Source organism: Gorilla gorilla, chromosome 8, assembly GCF_029281585.2.
Source record: "Gorilla gorilla gorilla isolate KB3781 chromosome 8, NHGRI_mGorGor1-v2.1_pri, whole genome shotgun sequence".
NCBI classification, from domain to species: Eukaryota; Metazoa; Chordata; class Mammalia; order Primates; family Hominidae; genus Gorilla; species Gorilla gorilla.
The window spans coordinates 36,079,147-36,100,931 of NC_073232.2; the positions used below are offsets into that span (position 1 = coordinate 36,079,147).

Below are 21,785 nucleotides of genomic sequence, written 5' to 3' on the forward strand. Positions count from 1 at the left end.
AAATAAGATGAGTTGATATTCAAATATCCAATTAGTAATGAAAACAATACAATACTGAGAGAAAAAGCTTGTCTTGAGTTCTTGCATGAGGGACTGACTACTCTGTTTCCTATACACATCACATTTTTCATATCTCTAGATATGAAATGCCTTATGGAAATAATTTGCGTAAGATCAATTCTACGTATATCAAATGCTGGGAGGCATCACCATATTCTAAGAAAAAAGAAGACTCAATTACCCATCCATTTCAGCAAGAAGTTGATTTATGGTCTGCCTTGAATATGGATGCATTGGAGATTCAATTCTCTTCCCACCAACAGAATCTAATTCATCAATAAATATAACACAAGGAGCATTCGCTTTTGCTTCCCCTAAGAAAACAAAAAACATTCAAATAAGCTGAAAGAAAGTCAACACTTTTGAACAAAACGAGATAAATATTAAAATCCTATAAAACTGTCAAAAGCCAACAAAAAATATTCACTGGAAGAAAAGGAGGTCATTTTTTACTGACTTAAAAATAGTATCTTCAGGGGGAAAAAACTATACCAAAGAAATGATATAAAACAAAACAGTTGGGCATTCATTCATTCTTTCCAGCTATACAAATATATACAATCAGGTTTGAAGCTAATTACTCCTTAATTCCATACTACAAAATTGATGAATAAAATGAAAAAACACTAAGAGATTTTTGGTAGCCTCCAACTTCATCTTGCACTTCCACTAGCTCTTCCGATAATTCATATAGTAAGTTACCCAAACCAAGGTCCCACAATGGCTATTTTAACTATCAATCAAAACTAATTAGCATGCAAAGCTGGAGGCCTCAAAAAACAGAAATTAAAAAAAGGAAGAAAAAAAGTAATTAGCAAAGAAAGGGTAAGATACACACTTCCCTTAACAAAATTTAGCACTGCATCAAAGATACACCAAAACGTACTAAAAAGATTTCTGATACGGCTGGCTCCCACACCCACAAACATCTCATCAAATTCGGATCCAGAAGCGTAATAAAAAGGAACATCAGCTTCTCCCGCCACAGCTCGGGCAAGAAGTGTCTTTCCAGTCCCTGGGGGTCCAACTAAAAGAATTCCTAAAAGAAAATGAAAATGAGAATGATTCAAAGTATTTTTAAAAAATCCCTCGATATGAACCTATAAAATAAATAATTATTAATTTATATCATTTTCAGGCTGAGGTCACACCAATAACCAATATTTTGAAACACAGCAAACCGTACTTGTCTCTGCTAATGGTTCACTTCAGAATCTTGTCCAAAATTAATGTTCCTGTATTTTATAAATATTGTTTCCATATCAACAAGAGACATGACAGGGAGAATCTTGAGGCAAAAAAATATAAACCCATTTATCACTAAATAAGATAAAATTCATGTAAAAATAGATTAAAAGACTAAACAACCAAATGTAATTAGTGAATCTTGATTTGATGCTCTTTCATAAAGAACAAAATATTCTAGAGACATCTGGTGAAAACATTTAAACAAGACTGAGAGTACATGATATTAAGGAAATAGTCTTAATTTTCTTTGGTTGGATAAGGTTATTATGTTTATTTAGGACACTGTCCTTATTCTTAGGTGATGTACAACAAAGTCTTTAGATGTCAAGTAGTTGATGTTTATAGTTTTCTTTCAAATGTTCAGGGGGAAAAATACACACATAACACAGAAAGCAAATATGACAGAATGTTAACAATTGTTGAGTCTAAGTGGATAGGATATGGATGTTAATTGTACTGTTCTTTCAAGGTTTTCCATATGTTTGCAAATTTTCATAATACCAAAGATTTTCACATTAGAAAAACAGAATTACCTGACTTATATGTTTTTATAAATATACATATTACATTAAAAAAGCAACAAAACTTCTTTACATACATGTTTGCTTCATTTTAACATAAAAAAAATTTTAAAGAAAGCTGAAGCTCAAAAATAGCTTTAAGACTATCCTAGTATTGTCATGTTTTAGTTATACTTAACTGGTTTAAATCATATTAATTTCTGTGGATTACATCTTGGTATCTGAAGATTTTTCTACAAATTTATACTACTCAAATTTTCTACAAATTTAAAATACTCCTTGTGATTAGAAAGAGGAAGAGTGTAACTATTAATACTTCTATGGTTTTAAACATTCACTCTGTGATGTTTAAATAAATGTCAAGGTGGTATGTGGAATGTCTCCTGATATGGGCTTTTCTAGTGTTTTCTCATGATTGCATTGAGATTGTGCTCTTTTTTAATTCCTTTTTGCGTGGACACCACATAAGCCATCACTTGGGTCCTTCCTAGAGCATCAGGAAGTACATGATGTTGATAAGGCTTTTGCCAGTGATATTAGCTAAAGTTATCATTATTAAGCACTGATTTAATAAATGTACCCTAAATTAGCAAAGGTTACTGCAAATAATTTCATACACTGCTGTATTTTCAGTGGAGATAGTTGGCAGCATAAAAACAAGCATTAAAAAGGACTGTCATCCTTTAACTCAGCAATTCCATTTCTAGAAATTTATTCTAAGGAAATAATTAAGCATGCAGGCAAAGCCTTGAATTAAGATGAAACACAGCACTACTCTTAATAGCAAAAAAACTGGAAACCATATAAAAATTCAAAATAAATGGTTAAATTGTGATATAACCATAAATTAGAAGGATACTATGAAGTCATTAAAAGTCATGTTAACCATGAGAAAACATCAGAAAAAGCTAAACTGAGAAAATTCTATAAATAATTAGGCAAGTACTCTTTGCAACTGTAAAAATCATGAAAGATCCTCTTCTCTCCACTCCCTCACAAAAGGCTAAGGAATTGTTTCATTGTTTCATTTGAAAAAAAAAAAAAAACAATAAAAGCCTAAATGTTACCTGTGATCCTGGATTAGGTCCTGAACTGGGGAAGTAGGTAGGGATCAGGGCAACACTACAAAGGATACTATTGGAGCAAATGCTGAAATTTGAATATAGACTCTAAATTGGATAATGGTTTTGTATGTATGTTAAATGTCCTTTTTTTTTTTTTTTTTTTTGAGACAGAATCTTGCTTTGTCACCCAGACTGGAGTGCAGTGGGAACAATCTCGGCGCACTGCAACCTCTACCTCCTAGGTTCAAACGATTCTCCTGCCTCAGCCTCCTGAGTAGCTGGGATTACAGGCGCCTGCCACCAAGCCCAGCTAATTTTTTTTTTAGTAGAGACAGGGTTTCACCATGTTGGCCAGGCTGGTTGGAACTCCAATGGCCCCTGGTTCAAGACCAGACTGGTCTCGAACTCCTGATCTCAAGTAATCCACCCGCCTCCGCCTCCTAAAATGCTGGGATTAAAGGCGTGAGCCACCACACCCAGTAATGTCCTAATTTTAATACTATTCTGGAGTTATATAAAAGAATATCCTTATTCTTAGGAAATACACACTTGGGGTGATTGTTTACAATTTACTCTCAAATAGTTAAAAATTTATTTATTTACAAATAATTTTTATATTTATACATACATAAAGAGACAAAGTGAATGATTTTTAAAATGGAGCTAGTTTGAGTGCGCTGGCTCATGCCTGCAGTCCTAGTACTTTAGGAGGCCAAAGTGAGTGGATCGCTTGAGCCCAGGAGTTCAAGAGCAGCCTGGGCAACACGGAGTAACCTCATCTCTACAAAAAATACAAACATTAGCCAGCATGGTGGTGTGTACCTGTGGTCTCAGCTACTTGGGAGGGCCGCCTGAACTTGGGAGGTTGTGGCTACAGCGAGCCATGATTGCATCACTGCACTCAAGCCTGGGTCTAAAAAGGAAGCTAAATATTAAAAATTTGTGAGTCTAGGTAAAGGGTATGAGGAGCATTCTATGTACTATTCTTGTAACTTTAAATTTGAAAGTATATAAAAACTTGCAGTTACCAAAAAAAAAAAGGCTATGGAATTGTATGTTCAGAATGAACATCTATTTTGCAAAATAGCAATTAAGACTTAAACTTTAATCAGTTAAAATTAAATAAGTAATATAGGTTTTTTTTGTTTGTTTCTTTGTTTTTGTTTTTTCCATCAAATCATGGTAAAGAAAAGATATCTTACCTTTTGGAAGTTTACCTCCAAGAATAGTAAATTTTTGTGGATTTTTCAAGAATTCAACAACTTCCTGTAATTCTTGTTTAGCTTCCTCCACCTAAAGTGACACAATTTTCCAAATAACTTTAGATAATGGACACGTTTGGTTAGATTATCAAGGCTTCTCTTTTGAAAATCATAAATTTAATTTGGATATGGAATTAACCTGACCTTCTCTGTTTCAGTAAAAAAAAGCATACAAAAATGGCCCCTTATAAAACAAAGGGTTTTCCCGACAATTATTTCCAATTATGTAAAGTCTCCTTACTATCCCCAAAAAAATCATTCTGAACTTTCATTTTCTCAGTGAGAAAACAAAAGTCAAGTACATTGGACAGGGTTAAAAAGAAAGTACCTAGAGAGGAGCATACTAAAACATGAAACATAGCTTCATGCCAAAGGGCATTCTGAAAATGTCCAATTAATGTCAAGATTCGCTTATTATTTCAAGAAAAATTCCCAGGTATATTTCCAGGAAATATTACACTTATTAAAGAACAAAGTTATGTTTTTTTTGTTAGACTTGAAATGATCTTTGAAAGTTATTCTGATTAAATAATTAAAAATGTAATAATGTTTTAATCAAGTTAATGGTTAAAAACATAGCATTTTCTTTTCAGAGTATTTAAAAAAATAGAAAACAAAGCTTTGTCCATTCCTAGGTCCAGGAGAAGCGTGTACATATGTTCACCAAGAGACTTGTATAAAAATAGTCACACCAGCTGTATTTGAACCAAAAACTAGAAATAAATGTCCACCCTAAAGTAGTGTAATTGCACCGTGTTGTAGTATTCTTATAATGGGATACTATGCAATAAGGATAAATAAACCTCAACTCCAAATAACATAGATGGATCTCACAAACATGTTGAATAAAAGAAGCCTCATACAAAAGAGGATATTCCATATGGATTACATTTATCTAAAATTCAAAAATAGGGAAAATTCATGTATGGTATTAGACAGGAAATTGTCCCTAGGTTAGTAACCAGAAGGAGGCATCAGGAGGTTCTGGGCTTCTGCTAACGTTCTATTTCTTGAGCTGGGTACTTATAACACAGACAGTTTGTGAAAATTTATGGATTTGTGCACTATTGTGTGAATTTGTTAAACTTCAATGAAATTTATGGTTAAAAAAAGACTTGGCTGGTTTATTAAAAGAGAACTTGAAAGATAATATCCATGTACTAAAAGAAGACTAAAATATATTTGGTCAAAATAATAGATATAATTCCAATTTTAAGTTGTAGGAATAAAGAGATTAAACATAATTTAATACTCAAACTATATTCTCTCTCCAAATTCTATGGCAAGAGAATTCCCACTTGAGGAACATAAGCTCTATCAAGGAAAATAGTTAATGGGATCAAGGTAATGAATCAAGTTATTAAAAGCCCTTATTAATATTTTTAAGGCTATATATATAAGTGTGCCCATATATTCAGAAATTCTAGGCAAGGAAATGACATTCCTATACAAGCTCTTTGAGATTTGGTAAACATTTGTCACAGGAACTACCTAATGGCAAACCTGTTCTGGTAAATGCTACTGAATTACTTTGCTCTATATAAATTTAGGTCTTACAGCAATTATAAAATTGATTCATTTTAGCATGGAAAACTTGGTAAGGATCTACCTTAATTGTGATGTCTACTTTCACTATGCTTAGTTATCAGCATGGCTTTAGTTTAGTACTCAGAAATCCCCACATTCCAGGACAGGTGTGGTGGCTCATGCCTGTTACCCCCAGCACTTTGTGAGGCTGAGATGGGAGGACTGCCTGAGCTCAGGAGTTTGAGACCAGCCTGGACAACAAAGTGAAACTCTGTCTCTACACCGCTCCCCCACCCCCCAAAAAAAAGAAGAAGAAAAAGAAAGAGAAATCAGCTGGGCTTGGTGGCTGATGCCTATAATCCCAGCACTTTGGGAGGCAAAGATGGGTGGATCACTTGAGCTCAGGAGATCAAGACCAGCCTGGGCAACACAGCTAAATCCCAACTCTACCAAAAAAACTACAAAAATTAGCCAGGCATAGGGGCACACGCCTGTAGTCCTAGCTACCTGAGAGGCTGAGGCGGAAGGATGGCTGGAGCCCAGGAGGAGGAGGTTGTTGTGAGCTAAGATCACACTACTGCACTTCAGTCTGGGTGATAGAGCCAGACCCTGTCTAGAAAGAATAATAAAATTAAATTAAAAAATTAGCCAAGTGTGGTGGTGCATGCCTGTGGTCTCAGCTACAAGGGAGGTTAAGGCAGGAGTATCACTTGAGCCCAGAAGGTCAAAGCTGCAGTGAGCCATGATCATGCCACTGCACTCCAGCCTGGGCAAGAGAGCAAGACCCTGTCTCAAAAAAAAAAAAAACTCTCATTCCAAAAGAAGTGTGGTATATTCAGTAAGTATGTAAGTACATTACAGACAGAGAATAACAATGCTGTGTCTGACCTCAGCCTTAATACAGGCTCAATTTAGAAAAGGCATGCAGACCTCAAACACAATGAGAAGGGCCCTCCACACTGATGACTGAAGTTTTCAAATAATCACTGCACCAACCTCTTCCTCAATTGTTCCCTTTATACAATTCCAACAGGGTTCATAGCCATTTAAACTGGAAAGGAAAGGAAAGAACTACTTGGTTGTAAAACTATCATGATTCCCAATGCCTTATTCCCCAATAGTCAAGGCTGAAAAAACATGGTTATGTATAAACAGAGACACGAATAAGTAAAGAAGAAAAGCAGAAATAATAACATAACCAATCTCTTCAGAGTTGGAAGAGTCCTCAGATCACGTACTTCAAATCCCTCCTGCGGAAGAATTTCTTCTAAAACACTCCTGAAAGATAATTACCCAGCCACTACAGTTCTGAGAAATCAAATATAATAGAGCAGATATAATGGCAAAGCACAGAGAAGAGCACAGTGTGGTACTAAAGTTGCAGAATTCACATTTGGAAAAGATAAAATAAAAAAAAAATCAGTAGAAAAACCACTCATTTTGACTTGTCTTAATATAAATTCATGATCTAAAATTTCAAGTGAGCCCAACAGTTTTATTTCCTGTTTCCATTCATTCTCCTATTGCTACACAATTTACTTCCTCCATTAACCACTCATTCCTCCTCTCCCAACCATATTCTCTCTGCTGGTGACCTTGATTCTATCAATTTCCACAACCCCCCACCTAACAGTTTACCAACATTCCAACTTTATTTTGTATTATGAGATACATTATCTGTGCTCTTCTGTCAGACAAAATCCAAGAATTGTTTGCAATCCTCTATTCCATCTCATTTCTTTCCACCTCTTGTAAACCCACTGCAATTGGAATTTAACCCCTGCTACTCCACTAACATTGCTCTTTATCAGGTACACCAATGACCTACTGCTAAATCAAATGGTTAGTTCTCACTTGGCCCATCAATAGCATTTTACATTGCTGATCACTCCCCTCATCATTGAAATATTTTCTTCCAGGATACCATTGTCACCTAACTCACTGGCAGCTCCTTCTCATCTTGGTTCCTGGCGTCTCTTCTCTGTCTTGTGAACCTTCAAGTAAGTGCTCTGTAACTCGGTATTTAAATCTCTCTTCTGGTTACACTCACTCCCTGGGTGATCTCATCCAAACATGTGGACTTAACATACGTATAAATATAATCTCCTATTTTTAATTCTAGCTCAGACCTCTCCCATACCTCCAAAGTGGTATATCCAAGTTACTCAACACTTTCATTCGTATCTCTCACACTTAACATACCTAAAACTAAATTTCTAACCTTTGTCCCCCAGATCTGCTCCACTCACAGCCTTTTAAAACCTCACTAAAGGCTGGGCACGGTGGCTCACGCCTGTAATCCCAGCACTTTGGGAGGCTGAGGCAGGCGGATCACCTGAGGTCAGGAGTTCAAGACCAGCCTGGCTAACATGGTAAAACCCTGTTTCTACTAAAAACACAAAAACTTAGCTGGGCGTGGTGGCTCGCGCCTGTAATCCCAGCTACTCTGGAGGCTGAGGCAGGAGAATCGCTTGAATCTGGGAGGTGGAGGTTGCACTGAGCCGAGATCACGCCATTGCACTCCAGCTTGGACAACAATAGCGAAACTCCGTCTCAAAAACAAAAACAAAAACAAAAATCCCAGTAAATGTCAATTCTATCCTTCTAATTGCTGAGACCAAAAATCTTTTGGTTCTTTTTGACTCCTCTTTTCTCTTACACCCTACGTTCCAATAAGAAATCCTATTAGTTCTACTTTCAAAAATGAACAAGTCAGACACCCTATTACTTGAGAGCCTTTGCTCAAACTGTTCCTTTGGTCAGAAACGTTCCTTTCTCAGATAAATGCAGTTTATTCCATCTTCTCCTTCAGATTTTACCTCAAATGTCACCTTCTCCATCAATCGCACCTTGAACACTCCATTTAAAACTGTAAGCCTTCTCTCAAAACTCCCAATCCTCTTTACCCTGCTCTACTTTTTCCTCCATACACTTTTATTCTTTGAACATACTCTACTTTTTCTTACATGACATATCAGTGTCCAATTACTGCTTTTAGAGTTTAAACTCTAAGAATGCAGAGATTATTTATTCTATCCCAGCAGCTAAAATAGGGCCTAGCACTTAATAGATACTATTAAATATTTAACAAATTAATCGACTATAAACTAGCATTTATCCATTCTATTCATTCAAGAAATATACATTGTCTAACATGTTTTAGATAGTGGAGTTACAAAGATCAGTAAGAGGTACAGGTAAAGAAGGACCATTTATTAAATATCTACTATGTGTCAAGCACATACATTATCTGTCAGGATCTAAAGTAATTTCTTCAAGGTCTCATAGCTAATAAGTATAAAAATGAATTTCAAACATTAGTCAGCTTGACTCTGAAGTCCACATTCACTCCACTACACCAGGCTGCTCCTTCATAAATTATACTATCCCCTGCCATAAAGCAAGATTTGATCCTTGGCTATTATTATTTATCCCAAAATACTAATGTTTCTAATACTTTTGGATACAATTTTACCTATTCTAGAATACACTGTAGAATCAAATATCGACCTCATACAGAGTATCAATTAGAGAATGTATGAAGAAGGCAAGGCAATCTTCTTAACTTACCCCTTTAACATGTTCAAAGGTGACATTTTTCATCTGGACAGGATCTACTGCAGAATCAAGCCCTGTTGTTGTCCGGAAGCGGACTAAAGGGAAGAAAAGAAATGTTTATATTTGATAGATTAATAACATTCCAATCACCTTATTTTTTAGATGCAAGAAAGCAAAGCCTAGAAAAATTAAATGTCTAAGTGACCTAACTTCACATATCAAATCAGAGTGAGGAATAGAAACTAGGTCTTCTGGATTTCTTTTTTTTTCTTTTTGACGGAGTCTTGCTCTGTTACCAGGCTGGAGTGCAGTGGCACGATCTTGGCTCACTGCAACCTCAACCTCCCAGGTTCAAGCGATTCTCCTGCCTCAGCCTCCCAAGTAGCTGGGATTACAGGAATGCGCCACCAAACCCGGCTAATTTTGTATTTTTAGCAGAGACAGGGTTTTGCCATGTTGGTCAGGCTGGTCTTGAACTCCTGACCTCAGGTGATCCACCCGCCTCAGCCTCCCAAAGTGCTGGGATTACAGGCGTGAGCCACCACGCCCGGCTGGTCTTCTGGATTTCTAAACCATCTTCAAAGAGTAAGTGATTCACATTAAAAAGACATATTTCAGCTGCTCTGCCTATGGAGTAGCCATTCTTTTATTCCTTTACTTTCTTAATAAACTTGAAAAAATAAAAAATAATAAAGACTGGGCGTGGTGGCTCACACCTGTAATCCCAGCACTTTGGGAGGCTGAGGCCGGCAGATCACAAGGTGAGGAGATCGAGACCATCTTGACTAACACGGTGAAACGCCGTCTCTACTAAAAACACAAAAAATTAGCTGGGCATGGTGGCACAAGCCTGTAGTCCCAGCTACTCGGGAGGCTGAGGCAGTGGAATTGCTTGAACCCCGGGAGGCGGAGGCTGCAGCGAGCCAAGATTGCCCCACTGCACTCCAGCCTGGGCAACAGAGTGAGACTCCATCTCAAAAAAAATAAATGAAATAAAATAAAAAAATAAAATAAAATGACCTATTTGTACTTTTCAGTTAATAAAATCAAAAATTATTTTCTACTTCTCATTGTAGTATCTAATGATAGAAATCTTAAATCAAAGTTTCTCAAACTTTGGTGTGAATAAAACTCACTTGAGAAGTATGTTAATTCTCAGGCCACAGCACAGGGCCCAGGAGAATTTTCATTTTTAACAAACACTTCAATTATTCTAATTGGTCACAGGTCTACGCTTTGAAATACATTGCCTTAAAGTTAGCAGAAAACACTGACACACATTAATAAAAAATTGAGGCTTAACACATTATTATACTTTTCATGTAGTCTTCTTCCTCTGACAACTGTTATTACTTGCCCTCAAATGACCTATCAATTATGACAACATTAAGTCTGACAAGCAAGACAGAAAAAGTCTGATAGGACAGTAAAATATTTTAAATCAATTTTGGAGAACTATTACAAGGATTTCTTAAGTCTTTCCCACTCAGGTAGAAACTTCCAAACTAGAGCAGTTATAAATGAGTAAATTGAGCAATTTCTAATTTCCTCAGAAGAAGCCCAAAATACTGTTAAGATAGGCTGAAAAATGAGCTGGCAAAATATGGGGTTAAGAAGAAATGCTTAATAAATCAGGAACACAGAAGCTGGGAAAACAAATTTAAAATAGTAATTCTAGAACAAACACCAATAGTTTTGGCCCACAAAGTATTTTTTAAGAATCTGTACATATCCTTAATATTTAAGAGAATAGGCAACACATGGTGAAAACTGCACAGTAGTGGAAAAGGTAATTGGAACCACTTAAGTCTGACACTATTGCTTAATTTCAGATAAGCAAACTAAAAAAAAGGGAAACATTTAATGTGATTTTATGAATAAACTGAATTTGTTTATCTTTGAAATAGAAGACTATTTCAGCTTGTATTGCCATTATAAAATTCTTCTACATAATTTTAAAATTAATTAATTTATTTTCCTTTCACCCTGTTGACCAGGATAATTTTTAAATTTTATAATTGGACAGGTATCATTTTCTAAAAATCTGGGAAACTAACCACTACTAGGAATGAAAGCCTAATTCTAGAACTATAAACATTAATATGTTCTTTCTTTAAGGGTTAGATTAGGCATTAAAAGGAATCATGTATTTAAAGGAATAAGAAATAAGTTAGATAAATACAAAAAGCTTTTACCAGATAAAAATGGGTTTTTTAAAAGTCCATAAATGCCAAATAGCAGCAGAACGAAGAGAATCAGACGGGTTCGCCTTAGGGAATCTAGGAGAGAAAGAAAAAGCTTTACATGAAATCACATTTATGAAATATGACAGCTCAATGAAATGCAAATATTAGGTTATTGTTAATAATCATATTTCATCACATCCAATTTTGGAATCTGGCATTCTTTCTCACAACTGCTATGATTTCCTGTAAGTACCCTATTATCAAAAACTTGAGGCCAAGCATGGTGGCTCATGCCTGTAATCCTAGCATTTTAAGAGGTCAAGGCAGGAGGATCACTTGATCCCTGGAGTTCAAGACCAGCCTGGACAACATGGCAAGATTCCATCTCTACAAAAATTAGCTGGGCGTGGTGGCACATGCCTGTGATCCTAGCTACTCAGGAGGCTGAGGTGAGAGGATCACTTGAGCCCAGAAAGTTAAGGCTGCAATGAGCCATGATTGCACCACTGCACTCTGGCTTCGGCAATGAAGCAAGACCGGGTCTCAAAAACAAACACAAACAAAAAACAAAGAAACAAAAACCTTTATGAAGCCATTCACACTTCCTGTTCTCCAATTTGTTTTCTCTCTTGAGAAAGGGAAACCATCAGCAGTATTGCCATTTCTACATAGATTAAGTTACAAATATAGTGGAATTTAATCAATAGATGGTCTTAGAAAAGTTACTTAAAACTTAAATGTAGGACTATGACTACCTTTCAGTTACTCTTCTCAAACACGGATGGTGTCAATTCACCTTACCATTGGTTTTTTGTGTGAGTGCTTGAGCTTTCAGAAAACCTTCCGCAAAACCAGTTTTAAATGCATCTTGGTGAGCTTCAGGTATATTTTTGGTTTTCATGAGTTTGTCCAAACTCTCAACATCTGATCCTCTGTCCCGCAAAAGAAACCCCTGAATACACAAACAACACATCAGTACTGGTTAACGACACAGTGATACTTCCCAACAATATTGTGACCACTCAAAAAAATTCACTAAAATTCTGCATAATTTTTACTGTCAATGTGAAGAAACAGATTAAGACTCAGCAATGAATTAATCAACAACTAGGAAACTAACACTAGATCCCATTCCTGCATCAATCAATTAATAATATAAAGAAAGTGGCATTATTCTCTGCACGAACACTACACTGAAAACAGGTCACATATTATTTTAGGGTTTGATTGCCTTAATGTTCATATCCCTTTATCTTTGCTAGAGGAAAAAATCTCATTAATTTACTAAATGTCTACTAAGCACCGTTCATATACTTGGCCTTATATAAGTTCTGAAGATGTAAAGATAAATAAACCACTGATCTTAAAGTTTTCAGTCTACTGGAAAAAGATATGTAAATAACTAAGTTTCTTAAACCATTTTGATATTATGTTAGAAGTATTATGTATGGTGGTAAATCAATGCTACCTCAGGAATATGGAAAAGGCCTTACAGAGAATAGGACATCTAAAACACAGGGAATAAACACCATGAACAATCTGACGGAGGCATGAATCAACAGCCTTCAGTGCTCAAGAACTGTAAGCAATCTTATATAAGACTTCAATGCCAAGAGAGGAGCAGGGAAACAGAGGGGCATATTGAATGGTGAGAAGAGAAACATGGCAGGTAGAGATCAAATGATGAAATTCCCAGTGTATCAGGTGGAGGTAAGCAATAAAGCAGAGTAATATAACTAGATCATTATTTTAGAAAGATTGATGGGTGGCAGTCTGGAGGCTGGACTGAACGCAGCAAGACTAGAGGCAAGGAGACTAAACAAGTATTCATTAGAGTAATTTAGGCAACAAATAGTTATAGCCTATCTATGGCAGTGGAACAGATGTAAGAAATACTTAGGAGGTTGGATCAACAGGACTTTAGTGGTTAATGGATGTGGGAGGTAAGGCAACATGGACAAACGTAGGTTGATACCCAGGTTTTTAGCTTGGGTGGATGCTGCTCATTAATACAGAGAACACCTCGACAGGTGTAGGTTTGTGGGAAAAAAATCTAGTAAGTGGAGAGGCAAGTCTGGTGCCCAGAAGACTTAGAGGTATAATGATTACACAGGTTACTAATCCCTCACTATTAGTGGAAAGAAGGAAGAATATCTATCTATCAGCCAACAAAAGAAATCAGATATTGAAGCTCCTCACTCTAACAACTTGAAAATAATTTGCTTTTTGGATCATAAAAAGGTCGAATTACCTTCACGAATGATGGCGCTATATTCTGTGTTTCAGCTAATCTCTCGGAGGTAGACTGGAGACGTCGTGTCCTTGATTTCAAAGTTTTAAAACCCCGAGACTGTATGAAAACTAAATAAAACAATACCATTCACTGTCACTGTAAATTGTTACAGGAAAAGAAAAATGCCTAAGATTCTAAAGTCTGACACCCTACCTGTATATCCTAGTCTATCTAATTTGCCTGACACTTCAATATGTTTTCCTTTGTTTCCTTCTTTTTTGTAGAGACGGGGTCTCCTTTTATTGCCCAGGCTGGCCTTGAACTCCTGGGCTCAAGCAATCCTCTTGCCTCAGCCTCCCAAAGCGCTGGGATTAGGTCTGAGAACTTAAATCTACCATGCCCAGCCTATGGTTTTTTCTATCGTCCTTTTTTCAAAAGGAATTTTATTTATTTATTTATTTATTTATTTATTTATTTGTTTGAGATGGAGTTTCACTCTTGTTGCCCAGGCTGGAGTGCAAGGCTCGCTGCTCACTGCAACCTCCGCCTCCTGGGTTCAAGCAACTATCCTGCCTCAGCCTCCTAACCTCAGGTGATCCACCTGCCTTGGCCTCCCACAGTGCTGGGATTATAGGTGTTAGCCACCGCGCCTGGCCTATTTTTTATGTTGATAGGGGATAAAAGTAAATAGAGAAGTCAGAGGGTTATACAATATAATTCAAAAAACTGAGTATCAACTCTGATAAACTGTGATTTCAAAAAAAAAAAACCCAACCAAGTAATTAAAATAGATTGAATCTACACAACTGATTTTTACATGTTTTTGGTAATTACATAACGTTTTTGAAAAAAGGGTAAGTGTATCAAATTAGCGTCTTCTAATTTCTCAAGCCCCAATCCCACTTCCCAGAAGTATAACCTGTTAACAATTCTGACTACCCTTGTATGCATGCACACAGGTGCTCTTTCTATAAAAACTACTCTAGAAATAGTACCTAATTTTTTGCAATTTTCATTTTTCGTGCATATTTTTCAGAACAGAACAGTGCATTCAGTTTAATGGCTGTTTACACTTTTCCAATTTATCAGAGTGCAATTCATTCAACCATTTCCCTGAACATTATTTGTTTTCTGGTTTTTATTGCTGGAAACAATACTGTGGTGAACATTCTTGTACATGTATGTCAGCAGATGTAGATTGAATTCCCGCAAGAAACACTGTTAAGGTTTAAATTTTGTTTGACACTAAGAGACTACTTTCTAAAAAAGGCTGTTATCAATTTATGTGCCCACCAATGCTTATGAGTTTCCTTTTCTTCATATCCTTGCCAACACTAAATAATATGAATCTTTTAAATTTGTGCAAGTCTGACGGGCAAAAATAACAGTACCTTGTTTTACTTTGCATTTCCCAGATTACAAGTGTGGGAAAATTTTGAAAAGCTTCCTCTGTATTTTTATTGACTATTTTTATTTTTATTTCTTTAGTAAATTGACCATGCATGTCCTTTGCACATTTTTCCATTTTTATTTAGATAATATGGATGTTACAGATAGTAATCTTTAGTTATATATATTGTAAACATTTATTTTAATGTGTCTTTGTCTTTTGATCATATACAGTAATTTATTAGCTCAGTGCAGCCATAACTTTGCTGTGTTTTCTGCATTTTAACTTGATTAGAGTTTCATTGCCAAACTAAGATTTTAAAGGTAGTCTACTTATCTCTAATATTTTCAGTTTTATATTTTTGTTTTCAGCCCTTTAACATATTTGGAACTTTTTTTTTTGGTATGATGTAAGAAAAGAACTTGATTTTTCCGAAACAGCCACTTAGGCTGATAATATTTGATAATCCATCATTTGCTTATTGAGTTAAAATTCTTAATTTTGTTACACTGATGTATGCCAGCACTAGGTTAAATTTTTTAATTTTAGTTATTTGTAATACTACACTACTGATTTCCATGGCTAAATATCTGTATTTTCATGTACTTAAGTAGGATAAAATCCCCTTCATTAGTATTCTTTTAACATGTATTCAGTTATTCCAAATTAAGTTTAAAATCAACTTCTCGATTTCCCAAGTGGGTCATTAGAGTTTTGATTGGGGTTGTATTGACTTTATAAATTTGGGTGTAAATTGATACTGTTGTAATACCTAGTTCTTCCAAATAGGATTATGGCCTTCTCTTATTTTATTTCACTCAGTTCCTCTTTCATTTCCTTCAGTAAAGCTTCATACACACACGTGTGTATGTGTGTATATAAGTATGTTGTATATTTCCTGTCAGGATAAAACATTTACTGGGTTTTAAAGAAATTGTAAATAAAACCTGCCGCTAGAATATAAGAAAGCTATTGATTTTTATGCATTTATCTGGTATGGACAATGCAGTGAACTCTTTACTTCAACAGCCTTTTGGATGATTTTCTTGAATTTTCTGGTAAACAATCATTATCACCTGCAAATTATAATTTTACTCCTTCTTTTGACTTACATATGGCTCATTTCGTTTTCTTTTAAATCATATTGTTCAGAATCTCCAAATTAATGCTGAAAAAAACCAGGATACTCCATGTTTCTCAAATTAACAGGAACATAATAGATGTTTAATAAATTTTAAGTTTCCTTCCATTTCTAACTTTCTAAGTTTTCAGGAAGCACAGCAATTAAAATATATCATGTCTTTTTATCATACATTGAAATAATGATATTTTTCTTTTCTAATCAATATGATAAATTGACTTACTAATAATCTTAAATCACTTTTGTATTCCTTAATCATGATATAATATTTTTAGTACATTTCTAGATTTGCTTTCTTCAGATTTTATTTAGGATTTCTGTTGTTAAGTGAAACACATCTATTTTGTTCCTCTGTCGTGCTTGCGTGTGTATATACATTCAGACAGAGATACATACATATATACATATATATATTTTTTAGATAGGATCTTGCTGTCACTCAAGCTGAAGTACGGTGGCATGATCATAGCTCACTGTAACCTTGAACTTTGGGCTCAAGCAAACCTTTCACCTCAGCCTCCCAAGTATCCAGAACTACAGGGGCATGATACCACGACAGGCTAATTTTTGTTGCTGTTGTCGAGATGATGTCTGGGCTTGTTTTGAACTCCTGGCCTCAAGCGATCATCCCAAAGTGTTGGGATTACAGGTGTGATCCACAGTGCCTGGCCTTATGCTAATACTAAAAAGTTTTACTAACAGCAATCTCATGGAATAAATAGGGAAATCTATCTTTTTCTTTTTAATAAGGTTTTAAACTAAAAAGAAACTCAAGATTCTAGAAGAACGCAGCCATAAAAATTATCCGAACCTAGTGCCTCTGGGGCAAAGGAACAATATTTTTAAAATACTGTCTTTTAAACTTCATGGTTATTATCCTATCTCTTCTTGGGTTAACTTTGTTAATTAATTGCTTAGATAACTGTCCATTTCAACATATTTTTATTTATGACATAAAGTTACACATACCACCTTGCAATTTTAAAACCTTCACATATCCATGGCAATTCCCACTCATACTTCTAATACTGTCTGTATTTTCCTGTTGTTTCTTAATCAGAATTGTTAAATTGTTCCTTTTTTTATACTAAATTTGTTTTTGGTTTAATTAAAACTATTTCCACCTATTATTTTAAAATGTTTGCTTTGTGTCTATTAATTTCTTCTATTATTTTTCAGAAATTCAATTTATTTTCTATCTTTATGTCTTAAATTTTTTTTTCTTTTTGAGACAAAGTCTTGCTCTGTTGCCCAGGATGGAGGTGCCATCTTGGCTCACTGCAACTTCCATCTCCCAGGTTCAAGCGATTATCCTGCCTCAGCCTCCCGAGTAGCTGAGATTACAGGCATGTGCCACCACGCCCGGCTAATTTTGTATTTCTTTTTTAGTGGAGAATGGGGTTTTACCATGTTGGCCATGCTGGTCTTGAACTCCCGACCTCAGGTGATCCACCTGACTCAGCCTCCCAAAGTGCTGGGATTACAGGCATAAGCCACTGCACCCAGCCTGATTTCTCAGTAAATTATATAACGCCCACAATGTCATTTTGTCCTCACCAAAAGAGTCTGATATACAGATTTTCACTGTGGTTCATTACTGAGTGTCTGTAATCCCGGTTTTATTTCCATTCAGTCGTGAGACATTTAGAAAAGGGTTTTAAAAATTTCAAGTATTTAGGGTTTTTTTGGTCTTTTTTGTTTTTTGAGATGGAGTCTCGCTCTGTTGCCAGGCTGGAGTTCAGTGGCGCGGTCTCGGCTCACTGCAACCTCCACCTCCTGGGTTCAAGTGATTCTCCTGCCTCAGCCTCCCAAGTAGCTGGGATTACAGGGACACGCCACCATGCCTGGCTAATTTTTGTATTTTTAGTAGAGATGGGGTTTCACTATGTTGGCCAGGCTGGTCTTGAACTTCTGACCTCGTGATCCACCCTCCTCGGCCTACCAAAGTGCTGGGATTACAGGCATAAGCCACTGTGCCCGGACGTATTTAGGTATTTTTTTAAGCTGTCTTTTCTGTTACTGGATTTTTATCTTCATTTTCTGACATTGAGAGAATCTAACCTCAGAGTTACAACATTAGGAAAATTTATTAAGATAGTTTTCATACCCTAGGTAACACATGCTCAGTTTTTATAATCTTCCAACAATAGCTAAAAACGTATCAGCTGTCTTCTTCTGTCTTCTGCATTAACTATTTCTTTAGAGGGTTATTAGTCTCTTTGCAGAAATTGGTGCCTCTCTTTTATGCTTTAAGTTTTCCTCAAATATGTGGATTCTTGGTAATCCATTTGTATTTATAAATAAGAATACAGTGATCAGGGCCTGGCACCGTGGCTCATGCTGTCATCCCAACACTTTAGAAGGCCAAGGCAGGCGGATCACCTAAGGTCAGGAGTTCCGAGACCAGCCCGGCCAACATGGTGAAACCCCATCTCTACTAAAAATACAAAAATTAGCTGGGCCTGGTGGTGGGAACCTGTAATCCCAGCTCCTCGGGAGGCTGAGGCAGGAGAATTGCTTGAACCCAGGAAGTGCCACTGCACTCCAGCCTGGGTCACAAGAGGAAAACTCCATCTCAAAAACAAAACAAAACAAAACAAATAGTCATCAGTATTGACTACAAATGGGTATCCTCAACACTAGCAAAAGTAAATATACTCAGAATATAAAACATGGACTATGCTAAATGAGCAGAATACCTTTAGCGAATGTGTAATTCAAAACCAAAGTAATCTGGGGTGCTAGCTTATTTCTTTCCTTGGCATCAATGCTCAAACCAGGAGTCTCCACAGACAGATGTCCCTCCACACACACACACACACACACACACACACACACACACACAGATGTCTTATTAGAAAGGTGTTTTTTGCTAATTTATCTAAAGGTTAAAAGCCATATCTGCACTGTGATTGGCCCATTTCTGGCAATCTTCAACTGTTTATTCCATCCCATCCCAGTGCCCAATTTTACTGGCTCTGGAAGTGGGGTTTTTCCTGAGTTCTACTATTGGAAACAGAAGTACCCACCTCTTTCATGACACCATTAGTCCCATGAAGGTAGAAAACATGTCTTTTTCATTTACGGTGATCACTATCACCTGACATCTATCACTAGTGCCTTGTATTCAAAAATTATATGAATAAATGCAAATTTGATTTTACTGTCAATTTGATGTCACTTATTTTACAACTTACTGAAAGCCCTCAAATTTCTCGTCCGTTAACGAAACGCTTCTGTTGTTGCTCTTTTTTTCTCATATATATATATAAAATTAATTTCAATGGGCTTTTGAAAGTGAAGATGAGTAAGCAAATGTGGTTAGTCATTTATCTTGAAACAAGTGTAGATAAGTTCCCTGGAGTTTGATTTATTGTGGCACTATCACGCTCAAAATTTAGCTCCTATATATTTTCCAGATTAAAAATTATACAGAAGTACCCAAACTCATTAATTCCAAATACTCTTTAGGTCCTGTGAATTGCAAATGAATGTTTAGAATTAATACCTTAAGAAAGACAAATCAGACTATAGTAAATAAATATATTTTTTTTCCACAATTTATGGTTGTTGCTTCATACCTGGCCAGTACTGAAGATCTGAACAAATGCTTTGAAGAGCTCTTGAATGATGTCGATACAAGCAAGAGGAACGTAATGTACTAAATATATCTAAGTTACCTGGAGGGAAATTACAAAAGGTAAATTTTCTAATTTCCAAACCAAAAAACAAAAATCCTATGAAATATAAATAATTCTATCAAATATTAGGGAAATCACAATATGAGTTTCAACTTTTATTTATCCATGATATGACTGCTTTTATGAAAATATCTAAAGCATCGCTAATTTAACTACATCTCACAGTTCTTCCATTTACTAGCTATCACTTGTTGGTTACATTATCTTCATTTATTTATTGTTTTTTTGAGACGGAGTCCCACTCTGTCGCCCAGGCTGGAGTGCAGTGGCGCGACCTCGGCTCACCGCAAGCTCCGCCTCCCAGGTTCACGCCATTCTCCTGCCTCAGCCTCCCAAGTAGCTGGGACTACAGGCGCCCGCCACCATGCCCGGCTAATTTTTTGTATTTTTAGTAGAGACGGGGTTTCACTGTGTTAGCCAGGATGTGGTCTTGATCTCCTGACCTCCTGATCCGCCCACCTCGGCTTCCCAAAGTGCTGGGATTACAGGCGTAAGCCACCGTGCCCGGCCTACATTATCTTTTTTATCTGGCATACAAATGTAGCTGCTAATGAAACTAAATTCAAATTAACAGTGATAAAAGATGGCCTGGTGTGGTGGCTCACGCCTGTAATCCAGCACTTTGGGAGGCGGAGGTGGGTGGATAACCTGAGGTCGGGAGTTTGAGAGCAGCCTGAGCAACATGGAGAAACCCCGTCTCTACTAAAAATACAAAATTAGCTGGGTGTGGTGGCACATGCCTGTAATCTCAGCTACTCAGGAGGCTGAGGCAGGAGAATCACTTGAACCCGGGAGGGAGAAGTTGTGGTGAGCTGAGATCGCGCCATTGCACTCCCGCCTGGGCAACAAGAGTGAAACTCAGTCTCAAAAACAAAACAAAACAAAACCAGTGATAAAAGATGCACTGTGTTTAAGGCCAGGCATGGTGCCTCCCGCCTGTAATCCCAGCACTTTGGGAGGCTGAGGCGGGCGGATCACGAGGTCAGGAGATACAGACCATCCTGGCTAACATGGTGAAACTTCGTCTCTACTAAAAATACAAAAATTAGCCGGGCGTGGTGGCGGATGTGTGTAGTCCCAGCTGCTCGGGAGGCTGAGGCAGGAGAATGGCGTGAACCGGGAAGGCAGAGCTTACAGTGAGCCGAGATTGCCCCACTGCACTCCAGCCTGGGCAACTGAGCGAGACTCGTCTCTTAAAAAAAAAAAAAAATGTACTGTGTTTAGGCTAAAATTACTTTTAGTTAAGAACATAAAGAGATAAAGAACTGCTGTTTCTTAGAGAAAATTTCAAAAGCTCTAATGGTATAATAAAACACTGTGAATCATAGCTACTATTATCTTTCCCTTATAAAGCTTCCCTAGTCATTGGGTAAAAAGAAAGGTCAAGCCATGAATACTTCACTGATCCTTCCTAACTGCTTCTCTTGACTAGTGTGTCTCATCCTATTTTACATCCAAGATCCTAGGGAAAAGGTCATTGGCAGCAACAGCAGAAACAAACAGTGGTTATCATCTATTTGTGTGTCTCAGTTAGAATTTAGGGACTTTTCAAGGTCCCTTAGCATCCAGTCAAAAAATCCCTTCCTAATACCTCTGCCTGCCTAAACCTAGCAAGCAGCTGGTGGTATGAGGAACAATCTTAAGAGTAAATGTAAATATGCAGACTAGAAGAGCAGTAGGAATAATCATAATAACATAGTAACAAAAAGAATTTTATTCTATTGAACACTTGGTATGGGCCAAATATTTTATAAGAAGGCAAATTTAGGCAGAGGCAAACTTTTAGTCTAAGCCCCCAAGCTCAAAACCATTTCATTTTTTCCTCACACTTACGGTTTTTTATGCCCTTACACTGAAATAAAGGCAAAGGAAGGGTAAAGAATTAATTAATGAA

General features: G+C 36.6%; 1 protein-coding gene across 1 annotated transcript in view; it reads right to left on the minus strand.

Moving 5' to 3' along the window:
- YME1L1 (YME1 like 1 ATPase) overlaps nt 1-21,785 on the minus strand; it is a 43,879-nt gene that overhangs the window by 12,139 nt on the left and 9,955 nt on the right. Inside the window, exons 4-11 of the mRNA XM_031015638.3 lie at nt 19,772-19,870; nt 13,678-13,787; nt 12,228-12,378; nt 11,436-11,519; nt 9,253-9,335; nt 4,096-4,186; nt 947-1,099; nt 242-374 (exon numbers count right to left, since the gene is read on the minus strand). Coding sequence (XP_030871498.2) covers nt 242-374; nt 947-1,099; nt 4,096-4,186; nt 9,253-9,335; nt 11,436-11,519; nt 12,228-12,378; nt 13,678-13,787; nt 19,772-19,870 — 904 coding nt within the window. The remainder of the gene's footprint in view (nt 1-241; nt 375-946; nt 1,100-4,095; nt 4,187-9,252; nt 9,336-11,435; nt 11,520-12,227; nt 12,379-13,677; nt 13,788-19,771; nt 19,871-21,785) is intronic.